This window comes from Piliocolobus tephrosceles, chromosome 12, assembly GCF_002776525.5.
Source record: "Piliocolobus tephrosceles isolate RC106 chromosome 12, ASM277652v3, whole genome shotgun sequence".
Lineage (NCBI taxonomy): Eukaryota > Metazoa > Chordata > Mammalia > Primates > Cercopithecidae > Piliocolobus > Piliocolobus tephrosceles.
Genome location: NC_045445.1, coordinates 95766527 through 95781478, shown reverse-complemented (window position 1 = coordinate 95781478; position 14952 = coordinate 95766527). Strand labels below are relative to the sequence as shown.

The following is a 14952-nucleotide window of genomic DNA, read 5'->3' as shown; positions in this document are numbered from 1 at the left end:
CGTGTGTGTGTGTGTGTGTGTGTGTGTGTGTGTGTGTGTGTGTGTAAGAGATTCAGATGGGTGGAAGGTAGGTTTGCTCTTTGTTTCTGTTTGCTCACAAAAGGGGGAATAACAGGAGAATTAGAGCAACCTCTCATGAGTGGGATTATTTAAAAAGCCAACATCTTTTCGGGTAATGGGAAAGAGACTAGGCAGAAAAAATACTCCAGAATAACAGCTTTTATTTTCCCTTTCTACCTTCTTGGAGTCACTTCCCCTAAGTTCAAGGCTTTTCCCTGCCTATTCAATAAAACCATACTGTATAACAGTAATTATATGCAAAGAAATATCAGGTCTTAGGATACCTTTCTTGGACCTTGGAAAGGTAACTTACATGTTGCAAGGACAGGAAAACAATGAGGGAGTGCCACAGCATACACATGTGATGCCAGGCTTTTACTGCAGCCACTCAATGCCGGGACCCCAACACTGAGTTGGCTATTTAAGTACCTGAAGGTTTCCTCCTAAAAGTGCCTGAGTGCCTAGGTACCAAGGGATTACGGAGAATAAAGGCAGAGGGCAGGGTGGAGGGAGCAGCCACAGACAGAAGTGGCTGTGTGGGATATGTACCAAGCTTGGGGGACTTTCAATGGTAGGATTCCTGAGATGTTTCTGATGTACCTGCATTGTTCCATGAGACTGAAAAAAAACTTCACCCCATATCCCCTCAGAACCCAGACAACACTTAGCATCAGGCAGTTTGCAAAAGCGCCACTGTTGACTGGATAGCTGGGAGTGGGGTATGATGGCCAAGCTTTAAATCAAATCAAACCAACAAACCAATCAACAAATAGGAAAACACCAACAGAAAGTAACCCTTTTGTCCAGAAGCATTCATATAGCAAACTTAATGCAAAAGCATACAAGGTAAAGGCAATGAAACCCCACTGATGACATGGTGGGGGGATGAGTGGAGAGACAAATGAATGAGGGGCCACAGGCATCATGCTAACCGTTGCTGCTTGTTGCTGTCTCCGCGCCCTTTGACCCTCACGTACCATTTGTATAATGGCATCAGCCTCAGCCTCCAGCTGCCGAACAGCTGCCTGGATGCTGCTAGCTGAGCCTAAACCGGAGGAACCTGGGAGGAAGAGAAAGAGGAAGGCAAGATATAAAATATAGGAAGAGGGAAAGCCCAATATTCTCTCTCCTATCTCCTGGGCTGCCACAGGGCATCTTGCTGAGGTCTTTTGAGCTTTAGCTCAGGAAGCTTCAGAGTACTCATCATCAGGCGCTAAGATTTACCATTACAGGTAAGGGCAGGGGGCATGATGCTAGACAGACAGATGGTTTTGTGCGAGAGGGTTCTGTGGGACAGGAGGAAAGAGGTAGGGAAAATGATTTGTCAAGCCACGGCTTAGTTAGAAATGACCAAGGAAGCAGAAAGGAGATGCACCTAGTGAGTTAAGTCTTGTTCAGCAAAAGGTTGGCCCCCAACTTCCCTGCCAGATTTCCACTCCCGCTTAATTCCCGCTCCCCCTAATGAATTTCCTACGCAGATAGCTTGAATGAGATGTAGAATGCAGCCATTAACATTCTGAAAAAAGGATAATCATTTTCCTTTTGGAAAGGTCAAACAGGAAGGAGACAGGCCGTTAAGTCCTGCACCTCCAAGGACTCTGGCTTTACCGCCACCAACCCTTCCCCTCAACTGGACACTCTAGTTCCATACCTAGCCTGCCTGTCTGCTTGGCTTTCTTGTTAGCCCGGCGCGTGTCGTCCCGGAGCTGGATGATGACCTGTAGTACCCTCAAGAAGAACTTCTGGGTAGATGTCTTGGATGTCAACATGGACATAGAAGGCAGCTGGAGCTCCCGGCCACCCAAAGGTCGCTTCTGAGATGCCACAATTACCACATTCTCAGCCATGTCAAACCTGGATAGTGTAGAGGTGGCTTGCGTATATTGACAGCATCAAAGTATAAACACCCAAAGCAAGCAAGGCTTCCTGGTGTCAACCAGAGGGGTAAGGAAACTCAGAAGGAAATCTTCCAAGTAGAAAGTAGAAAAAAACGGGTCAAGTGTGTATAGGAAAGATACGAAAATCACCCAGAGAAATAAAAAAGACCAGGAAACCAGCAAGAGCCATCTTCCAGAATATCCCAGATTCAAGCCCCCAGTCAAATGGTGGCTACCACCCACCTGCTCTGCATTTTGCCCTTCAGCTTGGTGGTCTGTGGCTGCTCCTCAGGCAGGCCATCAGGAGAGAGGGTTTCACATTGGGCTCGCCGCTGCTGCTCGAGGTTGTATTCCCGCAGCTCGGCCAGCAGGGTACCTGAGCAGGCAGAGGAGTCAGCAAGTGTTCAGAGACTCCCCTAGTAAAGTAGCTAAAAGCCAAATCTCTCTAAGACACCTGCTTAGGCCACTCTTCGTTGCTCAGCTGCAAAGAACCTAGAGTGAGCTGGAATCGTGCTCTGTTCAGCTTTTTATGCGTGTCCATGGATCGTCACCTGGGACTATCAATTTACCTATGGCCACAGGGATCTGCTGAATCTGTATGAAATGAGTTTCATGTAGAAGAGAAACAGTATCTCCTCTGGAGCTAGACAGATCATGATTGAAATCCCATATATCTCTCAAAATTACTGAGGTTCTGTGGTGGTTTCAGGCAAATTTCTTGACCCTTTGCCCAATTTGCTTATCAATATTAATATTGGGAATATTACTGCCTAACCTCACAAGGTTGCTATAAGAATTAAGAGATAATTATATGGTAGACTGCCTAGACAGTGCCTGGCCCATAGGTGTGGAATAGATGGTGGCAGCCAAGAGAGAAAGGTCAGAGGCCAAATTCTTTCTGGAAGAATGTTGTAATTTTCATGCAGCAAAGAACACCCTGAGTTATATAGGCCAACCAACTCTCCTATCACCCCAAACTTAGGGACATGGGAGTGAAGGAGAGACAGAACTAAGTAGGTAGCCAAGATCTAGGGAGACTCATGATTGGGACGAGGGTGGGACAGGGTAGAGAGACTCTATGTTGAAAGAAAACTTGGCTGTACTCCTTGGTCCAATCACTTTATCACCCTGGGTTTTGGCTTTCTTCTCAGTAAAACAGGGAGGAAGATGATAGAAACTAGGCAATTTGTAATTGTTCTTAGAATGTTTGTATCTTCAACATTACACAAGAGCAGAGAGTACTATTCTGACTCTATAATTCCTGAGGCTGAATGCAGTGTAGGCACATACTTTGAAGGGGTGAAGCTGCCTCAGCAGTCTTACCACAGGGTTATTATGAGTGCCCAGCATGGAGAAGAAAGGCACTGCTGTTCCCACGTGTTCTTTTTTCCCTTTATTAAGCACCAATGTGTGCCGGGCAGCGGGGATGAGGAGACAAACCCAGCCTTGCTTTCAAATAACTGAGCAGAGGAAAACAGATGATAACCCAGGGTAATCTGTGTTACAACAGACAGAGGGAGGATGGAGGCTGTGTTATAGGGACATGGAGGTATCTGATTCAGCTTGGGGATTGAGGAAAGGATTCCAGAAAGAGGAAGCACCTAAATGGAAACTTTCAGAAAGAGAGAATGCTTTACTCCTGCTATTACCTATTTGTTTACAAAGGGTATAACCCAGATGGCGGGCTCCATTCAGTAGCAGCTTGAGAACAGTGTCCCGGGTCCCAGAGTCCCCCCGGGAGAGCTGCAGTAGTACGTTGGCTGCATCCTCTAAGCCTTCCTCAGAACAAGAGTGGGATGTCAACACCTGAGAAAAAGAAGACAGGAGGCGTAAACTCCAGCCTGAGAAAAAAATCATTATCTACCCTGTTTATCCTTTGTCCCCAAGTCTTAGCAGGTCAGAAGAGCTTGGACTCACCTCTACAGAGAGCTGTAGCTGGTTTTCAGTGAGGCCAGAGGACACCATCTTAAAGTCTGTACTGCTGCTGCTCCCATCACCCACCTTTGCTGGAGATTTGCTGCCCTTAGTAGTGGCAGAAACTTTGAGAAAACAGACAGAACACTGTAAGCCTCTGTGAAACTCACAAGCCAGGAACTAAGTGACAAAACCAAGGGATCACTGAATTGCCCAGGGCTTCAAAATGGGAAAGTACTGAAAAGGAAAACCCACTCACCAAAGGCAAATCTAAATGACTTGGGATGCTAAAAGCTTTTTATTTTTTATTAGAGACAGGGTCTCGCTCTGTTGCTCAAGCTAGAATGCAGTGGTGCAATCAGGTCTCACCATAAACTCAAAGAGGACTCCTATGACTGTAACTTCTAAGCTGAACAAGAACCCCAGGCATTTCTTCCAACTATTCCCCCACCATTATGGCCCCCTCTATTCTTCAAAACCTACTTCTTCAGATAATTCTTACTAATTTGTAGCAGGGACAGATTTCCATTTATTTCCGGGGATGATCTCGTTACTCTGAATCACACTGTATCCTGCCTGCCCTTTAACTATTTCCCATGAGAACTGGCTCCCTCAACAAGACTGGAAAGGCTGGGAATTCCCTGAGGATGGAACTTTCTTTCCTCCTTTTGGTGCCTAGCCTAGGGAAGCCACATTCAGTGAATGCCTGCTGACCTTCAAAGGTGTGTGTGTATGAGAGGCAGGGGAGAGAGCGAGAGAGAGAGAGAAAGGGAGACGGGGATGGAGGAAGGGAGAGTGAGAGAACTGGGACAGATGAGGTTGAGAATGGACACATTCTGCTCTCACAAACACAAACCAAGCTGATTGCTATCACTGAGGGAGAACTATCCGGATGGAAAAGGGGGTGAAGTGGGTGCAACAGTATACACCCTACAGCTCCCAGTCTACATCCACACTTACTTGAAACAGTAGTGGTAGCAGTCGTGGGGGTAGTCACTGTGGTCGAAGCAGCTACGGCAATGGTGGAAACAGCCGTGGCAGCAACCAGGGCTGGAGCAGAAGTGACAGGGGTGGGTGCAGTAGGGGGTGTGGGCGTGGTGGAGGCGGCAGTGGTGGTGGTGGTAGATGTGGTTGAGGTGGCAGTAGTGGTGGAGGAAGCACTGCTGCCAGAATTAGCCTGTGCTTCTGACACCTTGTTTTCTGGGAGAGCAATTGAGATGAGAGAAAGGAGTCTGAGGAGTTTCTCAGTTAAGAGAGAGCTCCGGCGGATGACTGGGTGTGACAACATGTTCATGAGCTGCCCCAGTGGAGAGGCCTCAAGGCTGTATGGAGAGGTTTCCCCCTCACCGCCAGCGCTCACTGGCACTGACTTCACAGAGTTCTTGCCTTTCCGGCTGACATTCATGTTGTCCAGTTTTACCAATAAGTCCCAGAAGTCTGTGCAAATGCCACTGCTGGAGGACTGTGAGGAGCATGGGCTACAGGCCTTACTGCCCCTTTCCCGATCACTCTCACAGTTTGTTTCTTTGGTCCGCTGCTGTGTGAAGTGGCTGGGAAATACCTGCCGGGAAAAGGAGGACAGGCTGGGTCTAGGACGTCTTCACAGAGGATGAGCCTTCCTGATAGGGAAAAGACAACTGGTTCCCAGACTCTCCTTCGGACAACTTTGGTAAACATTGGGGGATATGTCATATAAGAGTTTTATCCAACAGATAGTAAAGCAGCCTAGAGAAATGAATGAGGGCTTTGTAGCAATACAGACTCACGAGCAAACTTTTCCTGAGTTTTAGTCTCTGCACTTATAAAATGGAGAGGATAACTACACTTCCTTGCAAAGTTGTTGCAGATTAAACGACATGATGTATTGCACAGTGCCTGGCACAAGGCAGGCCTTTGATAGATGGCAGCAATGCTTATTATCGAAAGAACACTAAATTCTAGGTCCAGCTCCATCACTTTCTAATCATATGACAAAATGAATAAAATGTTCTGAATCCCAGGTTCTTCATCTGTAAAACAGGAATCATATAGCCCAGTTGTTTTGATGATTAAGATAATACATAAAAATGGAAAAGAATGAAAAAACCCCAGGAATATATAGGACAATCCCCCAGAAACCATACAGGGCTCAACACTTAAAATAAGAGCAAAAAGACACGCTAGCCTGCTTAGTGTTCAACTTTCACCCAGGCTCTTGCTGCCACCCTTCTTCCATCCCCAGGAGTTGGGTTCGAAACCCTCACCTTGGCCAATTGAATGAGTGTGTCCAAAACGTGTCTGCAGACAACAGGAGCAGCTTGGGGGTGGATGTGGACAGTGGAGCCACCACTTGCATGCTTCTCTGTATGTTTACGCCCCCCTGAACGCTGGATCTGAAATATATTAGTCCTGCAGCCTAGGGCTGCATCCATGGATACTGAGAGCCAGGAAAGCTGGTTGGAGCTCTTCGACTCCATCTTGTGTAGCAGGTCCAGGGGACGGTTCTCATGGCTACTTGACCCACAGCTCTTGCTCGATTTTTTGCCCTTTTCCTCACTTGTAGTGAGTTTGGGTGTTTCAATGCATAGCTCACTCTCACTGCTGCGCTGCAAGATGGAGAGCAGACTGCGGATGACCCAGTGGCGGGTCTGGGCATGGTAGCAGAGATTTCTCAGTACTCGGTGTAGACGGCTAGTATTGAGCTTTGGCTCATCCACAAAAAGTAGGACCAGGAGACAAGAAAGGGCTTCGTGGTCCAGAAGGAGCCGTCCTCGGAGACGGAGGAGAGTATCTACATTACTGCCAGAAGGCCTGGAAACAGAACATGGTTTTTGGGTAACACTTCAGTGGCTAGAGCTCTGGGATTAGGCATAAGAATGGGAGAGGGGAATGAGCTGGGTATCTCCAAGGAAGCTTGAGAAAGGAGGGTGTCCAGTCCAAGGGCTCTTCATAGTAACAGCTGCCCTCTTGGGTATCTACTATGTACCATGCACTTTACAATGACTGTACATCATCCTTTCAGGGCTGCTGTACAGCTTAGAGAATCAACCCCCACCCCCACCAGCTTTATGATGAGATGGAGTCTCACTCTGTCACCCAGGATGGAGTGCAGTGGCGTGATATCAGCTCACTGCAACCTCCACCCCCCGGGATTCAAGTGATTCTCGTGCCTCAGCCTCCTGAGTAGCTGGGATTACTAGTGTGTGCCACCATGCCCGACTACTTATTGTATTTTTAGTAGAGATCAGGTTTCCTATGTTGCCTAGGCTGGTCTTGAACACCTGGACTCAAGTGAGCCACCTGCCTCAGCCTCCCAAAGTGCTGGAATTATGGGCGTGAGCCACAACACCTGGCCGAGAACCACCCATTTTTGAGATGATAAACAAGAGGCTCAAACAGGTTAAGTGACTTGCCCTACATCACACAGCGACTGAGAAGACAGCAGAGATTCCAGCCCAGGTGTCATCCATAGACTGGTAAAATCTGACTGTACCTAAGTCTAGGAGACAATGCTAGTTTCTGCCTTCTCTAGACTACCAGGAGTTTGTGGCCTTATAGGAACCAATCACTCCTTTCACATTTTGCCATGTCAGGCCCACTCTGTTTTAGCCTGGCTAACTCACTCCTCTATACTTCCCTAGCCTAGGTGTTATAAACTCAAGGCAGCTGTTAGTTGTTTTACTACTTGCATGGGAGACAAGTGGTGTTCCTTCTCGTTAAAACCATAGTTAGCACCTGCTGCCAGCCTGCTTTTGTGATTGTGGTCTTCAGCAGCAAGACTAACCAAAAGGTGTAGTTTTCTGAATGGGGAGTCCAAGGATCTGGCTCTCTCACTTATTCAAGGAAATGGCTTAGAGAGACCATCCATCCTGCCTGTCAGGATTTTAGCTTCTCCACCTATAAAGCTAAGGGAGTTGGGCTAGTAGACTTGAGTGGTGATATAGTAAGGTAAAAATAGACAAAGGTACCTGTTATGGCTGCTGCCACCCCCCATCTGGAAGGTGCCACCTCTCTGCACAGCAAGGCGAGTATATTGGACCCCACGGTTGCCACTTAGGCGACTGGTGAAAGCTGGAAGAAAAGAAAAAGTGAGATTGTGAAGAGGGTGTAAATTGGATACAGGTAATACAAAGGTAAGAAAATACAGCCTCATCTAGCTAAAGCTTTTGAGAGCCCTCCCACTTGCCTCCCTCTGTACCCGGGCTTCGGAGAATAGCAGAGAGTGCGGAGGTGCTACTGTGCCCAAACAGACGCTCATGCATGAGCTGTCGCTGCCGGGCTTCCTGCTCTCGTCTCAGGGCTTGAGCCTCAGCTGCAATGTCAGGTGGCATCACAGCTAACACACTGTCCTCCATATCCTCTAGGACACTACGACGCAGGTCTGAGGGCAGAGTCTGGATGAAGGTCACAGGGTCCATAGGGGTGTCTGAGCTGGCATTCTGTGCCAGTTCTCGTCGCTGCTGCTCAGCTCTCTGCTGTGCCAGTACCTATGGAGCAGAAGAAGTCAATGAGGGCATCTCTCCTGCCAGGCAGCCTGGCCCCACCACCTTCCCGCTCACATACTTCCTCCTGAATAGCTGGAGGCAGGGCAGCCAGAAACTCAGGGCTCACTTCAGTCACACCAGGATTCCCCACCACTGCAGGCGCTGAGCTATTTGTGGAGGGGACAGTCCGGGTTGGTGGACGAATGCCTAGCTGGTTCTGTAGAACTTCCCGACGGATGTCATCAGGCAGGGCAGCCAGAAAAGAGGGGTCCACGCCTTCAGGGAGACTGATACCTGAGGGGAGATACAACATGTAAAGGGATTCACGCCTTATTAAATTTTTGAGATGGGGTCTTGGTCTGTTGCCCAGGCTGGAGTGTAGTGGTGCAACCCTTGACTCACTGCAGTGTTGAGCTCCTGGGCTCAAGTCTTCCTGCCTCAGCCTCTTGAGTAGCTGGGACTACAGGCATGCACCAAAATGCCTGGCTAATTTACATATATATTTTCCTACAGACGGGGTCTCCCTGTGTTGCCCAGGCTGGTCTTAAACTCTTGGCTTCAAGTGATCCTCTGACCTCTGCTTCCCAAATTTTCAGGATTACAGGCATGAGCCACCATGCCCAGCCTCTCACACCTCTATTTGTGCCTAATATGTACTTGGAGAAAATAAACCTATGTCACTGCTTGAGGGAAACCAGTGTGTATGTCTTCACTGCTTGCAAGACATGGGACGCAGAGAAGGCCCACCCCACTTTCCCTGGGCTCAGAATAGCTTTTGTTATTTGCTAGACTGCATGCACTGTTACTTACCCTTTATAAATAACCTACCACGCAGATATCATCACCCCCTCGGTATCATTCATGATCACAGAAATTAAATAATGACCCTAGGTTGTAAAAGGTAGAAGTGGCAGAGTGGGGGAATTTGAGTGAGCCAAGATCAGTTTGACTCCTAAGGCTGGACCCATTTCATTATGCCACACCAGCACCCCCCTTATTGTCAGTCCTCCCACATACATGCCCTCCACCTGAATGGAACTGTTTGGCTGGTGGGCATTTCCATGCCAAGGGCCACTAGAAGCCAAAACAATCCCAGGATGACCTGGGCATACATGGAGCTCACCTGCAAGGGGATCTTCTTCTTCACTGCTTGTTGAAGGCAACGGCTCTTCTAGGATTCCTCGGGAATCTGCTCCAGAAATGGCCACGGCAGAATCTCTGGTCGAAGAGCTCTCAGAGGATGCAGGGGGGGAGCTGAGGGAAATCATGCTCAGGTTGTTGTATTATGTCTTCTCGTTTATAAAACAGCCCTACAATACCCCTTTCTCACAGAAACCAGGTTTATCTCCCCAGCATAACAAGCATGTCCATTAGTTGACAAGTATGAAATGTGCTTTGAAAGACCCTCCAATATATCCTACCCTTCTTTTGCCCACACATGCTTACCTGTCCTCAGGTGGCTGGGCAGATTCCCCTGACCCATCACTCCTGCCTTGCACTTCCGCCACAGCTGGTGGGGCATCCCCAGGAGTGGAGCTGCCTGCTCTGGGCTGCTCAGAACTGCCAGTTGCTGAAGCATCACCCACAGCCTCCTCTAGGGTACAGGAAGCCAGGCTGCTTGTATCCATAGGAGAGCCTTCCAGTTGACTGCTGACAGCCGTCAGTGCATCAGAATCCTCAGCTCTCTCTGGGGAAAGAGAGGCTAGGAAAAAGTCATAGGGAGAGGTTAGGCTTCTATCTGGAAACGGGGCAAAATGACAGACAAGGTCTTTGATAGGGCTGCTTCCTTAGGGGCATCTCAGCTCAGACTTCTCACTTCTCCCTTGCTGTCTCCCTCTCAATCTCACTTTGAGATTTTTAAGATTCAGCTCAAGCCCTTTCTATCAATTCTTGAACATTTACTGTGTTCCAGGCATGCCTGTGAAACATCTTCCCTAGGCAACCCAGGTAGGGGATATATATATATATATTTTTGGAGATGGGGTCTCGTTCTGTGGCCCAGCTGGAGTGCAGTGGCACAATCTCGGCTCACTACAACCTCCGTCTCCCGGGTTCAAGCAATTCTCTGCCTCAGTCTCCCCAGTAGCTGGGACTACAGGCACCTGCTACCACGCCCGGCTAATTTTCTGTGTTTTTAGTAGAGATGGGGTTTCACCATCTTGGCCAGGCTGATCTTGAACTCCTGACCTCATGATCCACCTGCCTCGGCCTCCCAAAGTGCTTGGATTACAGGTGTTAGCCACCGTGCCCAGCCTGGGTAAGGGATTTTTTCACTTTGATTGACTGCAGGCACCACTTGCACGTGTATATCCTATATCCTGTGGTTCTCTAAAGAAACAAGGTTTCAGTAGGGCATGGTGGCTCACGCCTGTAATCCCAGCACTCTGTGAGGCTGAGGCGTGTCGATCACCTGAGGTCAGGAGTTCCAGATCAGCCTGGCCAACATGGCAAAACCTTGTCTCTACTAAAAATACAAAAATCAGCCGGGCATGGTGGCATGCACCCGTAGTCCCAGTTACTTGGGAGGCTGAGGCAGGACAATCACTTGAACTCGGGTGGCGGAGGTTGCAGTGAGCCAAGACCACACCACTGCACTCCAGCCTGGGTGACAGAGTGAGACGCTCTCTCAAAAAATAAATAAATAAATAAAAATAAAGTAAAATAAAATAAAATAGACAAGGTTCCTTGAAAGAAAAAACTGACACCTTAAAGGTCTCTCCAGAGAACTTCACAAGCAAGATGGTATAGAACAGGGATGGCAAGCAGGTATCAATTTATCCTGAATTATGTATTATGCTGAAATACTGCTGAGAAGACTTTTGAGACCCCATTTCAAACCAGTGAGAAATAATGTAATGAGATAAACAGTGTCTGCCAGGAGAATGGGAGAGCTCTAACTGTGGGGTGACACGCTTGCCATCCTGGAAACTGTGAAAGGAGAGTAAGCTTTAAAGTCAGACAGATCTGGATTTTAATTCCAGTTCAACCACTTATAGAGTGACTGGGGTTAATTATTTCATTTCTGAGTTTCAGTTTACTCATGTAAATAACACCATCGATTTTGGAGTTCTCCCCGCCCAGTAGAGATGGGGTCTCACTATGTTGCCCAGGCTGGTCTCAAACTCCTGAGCTCAAATGATCCCCCTGCCTCGGCCTCCCAAAGTGTTGGGATTATGAGCCACCATGCAAAGCTGGAGAGTTTTTTTAAAATAATAAGCCTGGGGTGATAGCCCAGGAACAGAGTAACTGCCTCAATGAACTGTTGGTATCATCACCAATATCGTTAGACATTCAACTATCACCAGTTCAGGACCTCAACTTCACTTAAGAAAGTGAATGTGCAAGGTGAGATCTTATTATTTGAGAAGTTGAGCTCCGACTATTTCTCTCAAGCAAGAGAGCAAAGAGAAGCTACAAAGATATCCTTTCTTCCCTCTTGTTCCATCCTTCCCAAATGTTGAAATTCTACTCACTTATAGTGGGAGCTGGGGATAACTCCATCTGAGTTGTTTCTGCTTCCCCACTTGGCCTTGTGGGACCCAATTCCTCTGGCTCTACAGGCATCAACAGCTGTGTAGAGCTGCCCCCTTCTCCAGCTGGGGACTGCAGCTCCTGAGGAACCTCTCCCAAAGCTGGTGGGGTTGGGAGTGTTGGTTGCTGTTGTGAGGATTGCAGAGTGCCAAGGGTCTCCTTGGACTCAGATGTAGCTGCATCAGTTGAAGATGGGGTTGTTGGGTAGCTGTCAGGCATAGGCGTCCCATCTTTCTCGGAAAGAACAACAATAGTGGTTAAGGGGCAACCAGCCAATGATAATGGAGGCCACCCCAATCAGCAAATGTGGCCTGACAAGTATCCCACCCAGCCAGTGATTACCCCCACAATGAAAATGCTCCCCCCTCAAAGATGTTCCCCCACAAAGGAACATCTCTGGCCTGGTATACTAAGGATGAAGGCTAAGGCACAGTGCTATCTCTGTCCCAAGAATGCAAGAACTGGAGCTCTGACTCTGTGGATCCTAAGAATAAAATCCCTTCTGTGACCTCCAGGTGGAAGGGAGAAGATTTCAGGCCATATAGGGTGAGGCTAAATGTCTCTGTAGGTACACAGAAAATCTAACTACCAAAATCCGATTGATCATCCCACTTCATCTGTTTGGAGCAAGAAATGGTGAGAATTTACTTTAAAACTCTTTTTGTTTTTTATTGGACAGGGTCTCACTGTTGCCCAGGCTGGAGTGTAGTGGCACAATCATGGCTCACTGCAGCCTTCACCTCCTGGGCTCAGGTGATCCTCCCACCTTAGTCTCCCAAGTAGCTGAGACTATAGGCATGTGCCACCACACCTGAATAATTTTTTGTATATTTAGTAGAGACAGGGTCTTGCCATGTTGCCCAGGCTGGTCTCAAACTCCTAAGCTCAAGCAATCCACCTGCCTCAGCCTCCCAAAGTGCTGGGATTACAGGCGTGAGCCACCGCGTCCAGCCTTTCAAAACCCGTTTTTTTTTTCTTCTGAGACAGAGTCTTGCCCTGTTGCCCAGGCTGGAGTGCAGTGGCGTGTTATCAGCTCACTGAAGCCTCCACTTCCTGGGTTCAAGCAATTCTCCTGCCTCAGCCTCCTGAGTAGCTGGGACTACAGGCGAGAGTCACCATGTCCGGCTAATTTTTGTATTTTGAGTAGAGGCGAGGTTTCACAGTGTTGGCCAGGCTGGTCTCAAACTCCTGACCTCAGGTGATCCACCCGCCTTGGCCTCCCAAAAGTGCTGGGATTACAGGCATGAGCCACTGCGCCCAGCCCAAAATTCTTAAAGTATGCTTTCCATTCCCTTGTGAACGTTCCTGTTCTATTACTAAGAAAATGCACTCATTACACAGTTGAAGAAAAGCAAAATGTTTGAGTTCATGCCCAAAGATAAAATAATTATATGCTCCAATTAATGAAAGACAAGTCACTTTATAATGACATCTGCCTCACCCTAAACACTATCTGTTCCCTTCCATGTCTCTTTTCTTCCAGTCCTAATTATCCAAGGAACATCTACAACTTTGTCTGATGGAGGCAACACTGCTAAGGCTAAGTGTGAATATGCCACACACCAGGGAAAGTAGTAAGTTGTATAGTTATCTTCTAATTGGGGCCTAATATCCCTACCCCACAACAATACAACTTACTACCTCACCCTGGCATGAGCAGAATCCTCTAATAAGGGCAGCAGGCAAAAGGCCCTTTTACATGGTGACAGACTCTTTTAAAGATCTTTTGCTAGATTAAAGGTACCAAGGCATCTACCCTACTTCACCGCTTTAAAAAATATTGTGCAGGCTTTAGTACAATGATTTTCCAACTCCAGTGCCAAAGGGGACAGGTGTAGGGAGGCAGAACAATGTTCTGAGGAAATATGGGTGGAGGAGACATATGATATCACATGACCCAATTGATAGAATCACAAAATGGCTACTGACCATTGTTAAGAAGATCAGAGGGAATAGGGAGCATATGGCAATCATACCACTAAGCCCACAGAGCTACCTTCCTGAATAGCACACTATCCAAGACAATGTTCCTAGACTTTTAGATTCCATGGGCCAATAAAATTGAATTAAAAAAAGAACAAAAAGTAGAGACTAATGTAGGGTTGCCAACTTTTAGTTCAGTCATGTAAGAAAAAACATCCAATCAACATCGTTTAATAAAAATATTTTGATACCACAGAATTAGGAATATAATCTCTAAATACAAAAAGAGTCTTTTAAAGGGAATAAATTCAGCTTTATGAAAAAGGCATTACAACTCCTTGATTTTGTTTGTTTCCACAGAGGACTGGCATTTGAGAACCACTGTCATCAGTTATTCTCATGAAGTGCCACACCATGGTGGTCATCAAAGGACCAGCCACTTCAAAGATGTACATGAACATGCTGTTTCAGAGGACAGAGTTACAGTCAGGAAGTAAACAAGACACATGATCTCATTACCCATGTCAGAACGAAGTAGATAATAACCAGAACAAGAACCTGAACAGAGCCAGTCGGAGAAGAAGTGTACCACCGTGGGAAAGACAGTAGACTGTATAGTTATCTCCAAGATGGGGTATGACCCTAAAACTATACAATCTACTACCTCATCCCACAGAGCACCAGTGTCCATCTTCAGCCTATGTGGGCCAGCTACTCGGAACTATCAGGAGAAAGCAACCAATCAGTTAGTAAGACGGGAGAAAGGAAAGGAGAGTTACCTGAGAGATTCTGTTCAGTAGAGTCATTTGTCTTAGATGCAGTACACTGCAAAAAGAAGGGATAGACCAATGTGGAACTTTGCAAGCACCTAAGATAGAGGTCAACTGTAATAGTCACCATCCTCCACCCAGACCATCTAGGAGTTCAGTGATCTAATGGAGAATGCTTTGGCCATGTGACCAAAGGAAGGTGAACATTTCACTGTGCAAATATATGTCCAATTTCTCTATACATACTCAGGTTCAAGAATGGTTTCGGGGTGAGGGGGAAATAAACATGGAAGGAAAGGATAATAAAAACCCCCTTAGGAATGGGCACAATCATAATCACTCTAGCAAGAATTTCTTGGTTTCATCTATGTATTTTTCCCTTCATGGGGCTTATTTTTTATTTTGTCCACTCTA

General features: G+C 47.2%; 1 protein-coding gene across 12 annotated transcripts in view; it reads right to left on the bottom strand.

Moving 5' to 3' along the window:
- HUWE1 (HECT, UBA and WWE domain containing E3 ubiquitin protein ligase 1) overlaps window positions 1–14952 on the bottom strand; it is a 152398-nt gene that overhangs the window by 10037 nt on the left and 127409 nt on the right. For 10 of the 12 annotated variants that reach the window (XM_023202498.3, XM_023202503.3, XM_023202502.1 and 7 more), the window contains 14 exons: window positions 14548–14593; window positions 11788–12075; window positions 9761–10016; window positions 9438–9568; window positions 8394–8608; window positions 8029–8317; window positions 7799–7901; window positions 6095–6641; window positions 4812–5412; window positions 3855–3976; window positions 3587–3743; window positions 2181–2313; window positions 1712–1914; window positions 993–1120 (listed from right to left, as the gene is read on the bottom strand). In XM_023202498.3, coding sequence (XP_023058266.1) covers window positions 993–1120; window positions 1712–1914; window positions 2181–2313; window positions 3587–3743; window positions 3855–3976; window positions 4812–5412; window positions 6095–6641; window positions 7799–7901; window positions 8029–8317; window positions 8394–8608; window positions 9438–9568; window positions 9761–10016; window positions 11788–12075; window positions 14548–14593 — 3219 coding nt within the window. The remainder of the gene's footprint in view (window positions 1–992; window positions 1121–1711; window positions 1915–2180; window positions 2314–3586; window positions 3744–3854; window positions 3977–4811; window positions 5413–6094; window positions 6642–7798; window positions 7902–8028; window positions 8318–8393; window positions 8609–9437; window positions 9569–9760; window positions 10017–11787; window positions 12076–14547; window positions 14594–14952) is intronic. The other 2 variants (XM_023202507.1, XM_023202508.1) reach the window with 2 other exon arrangements.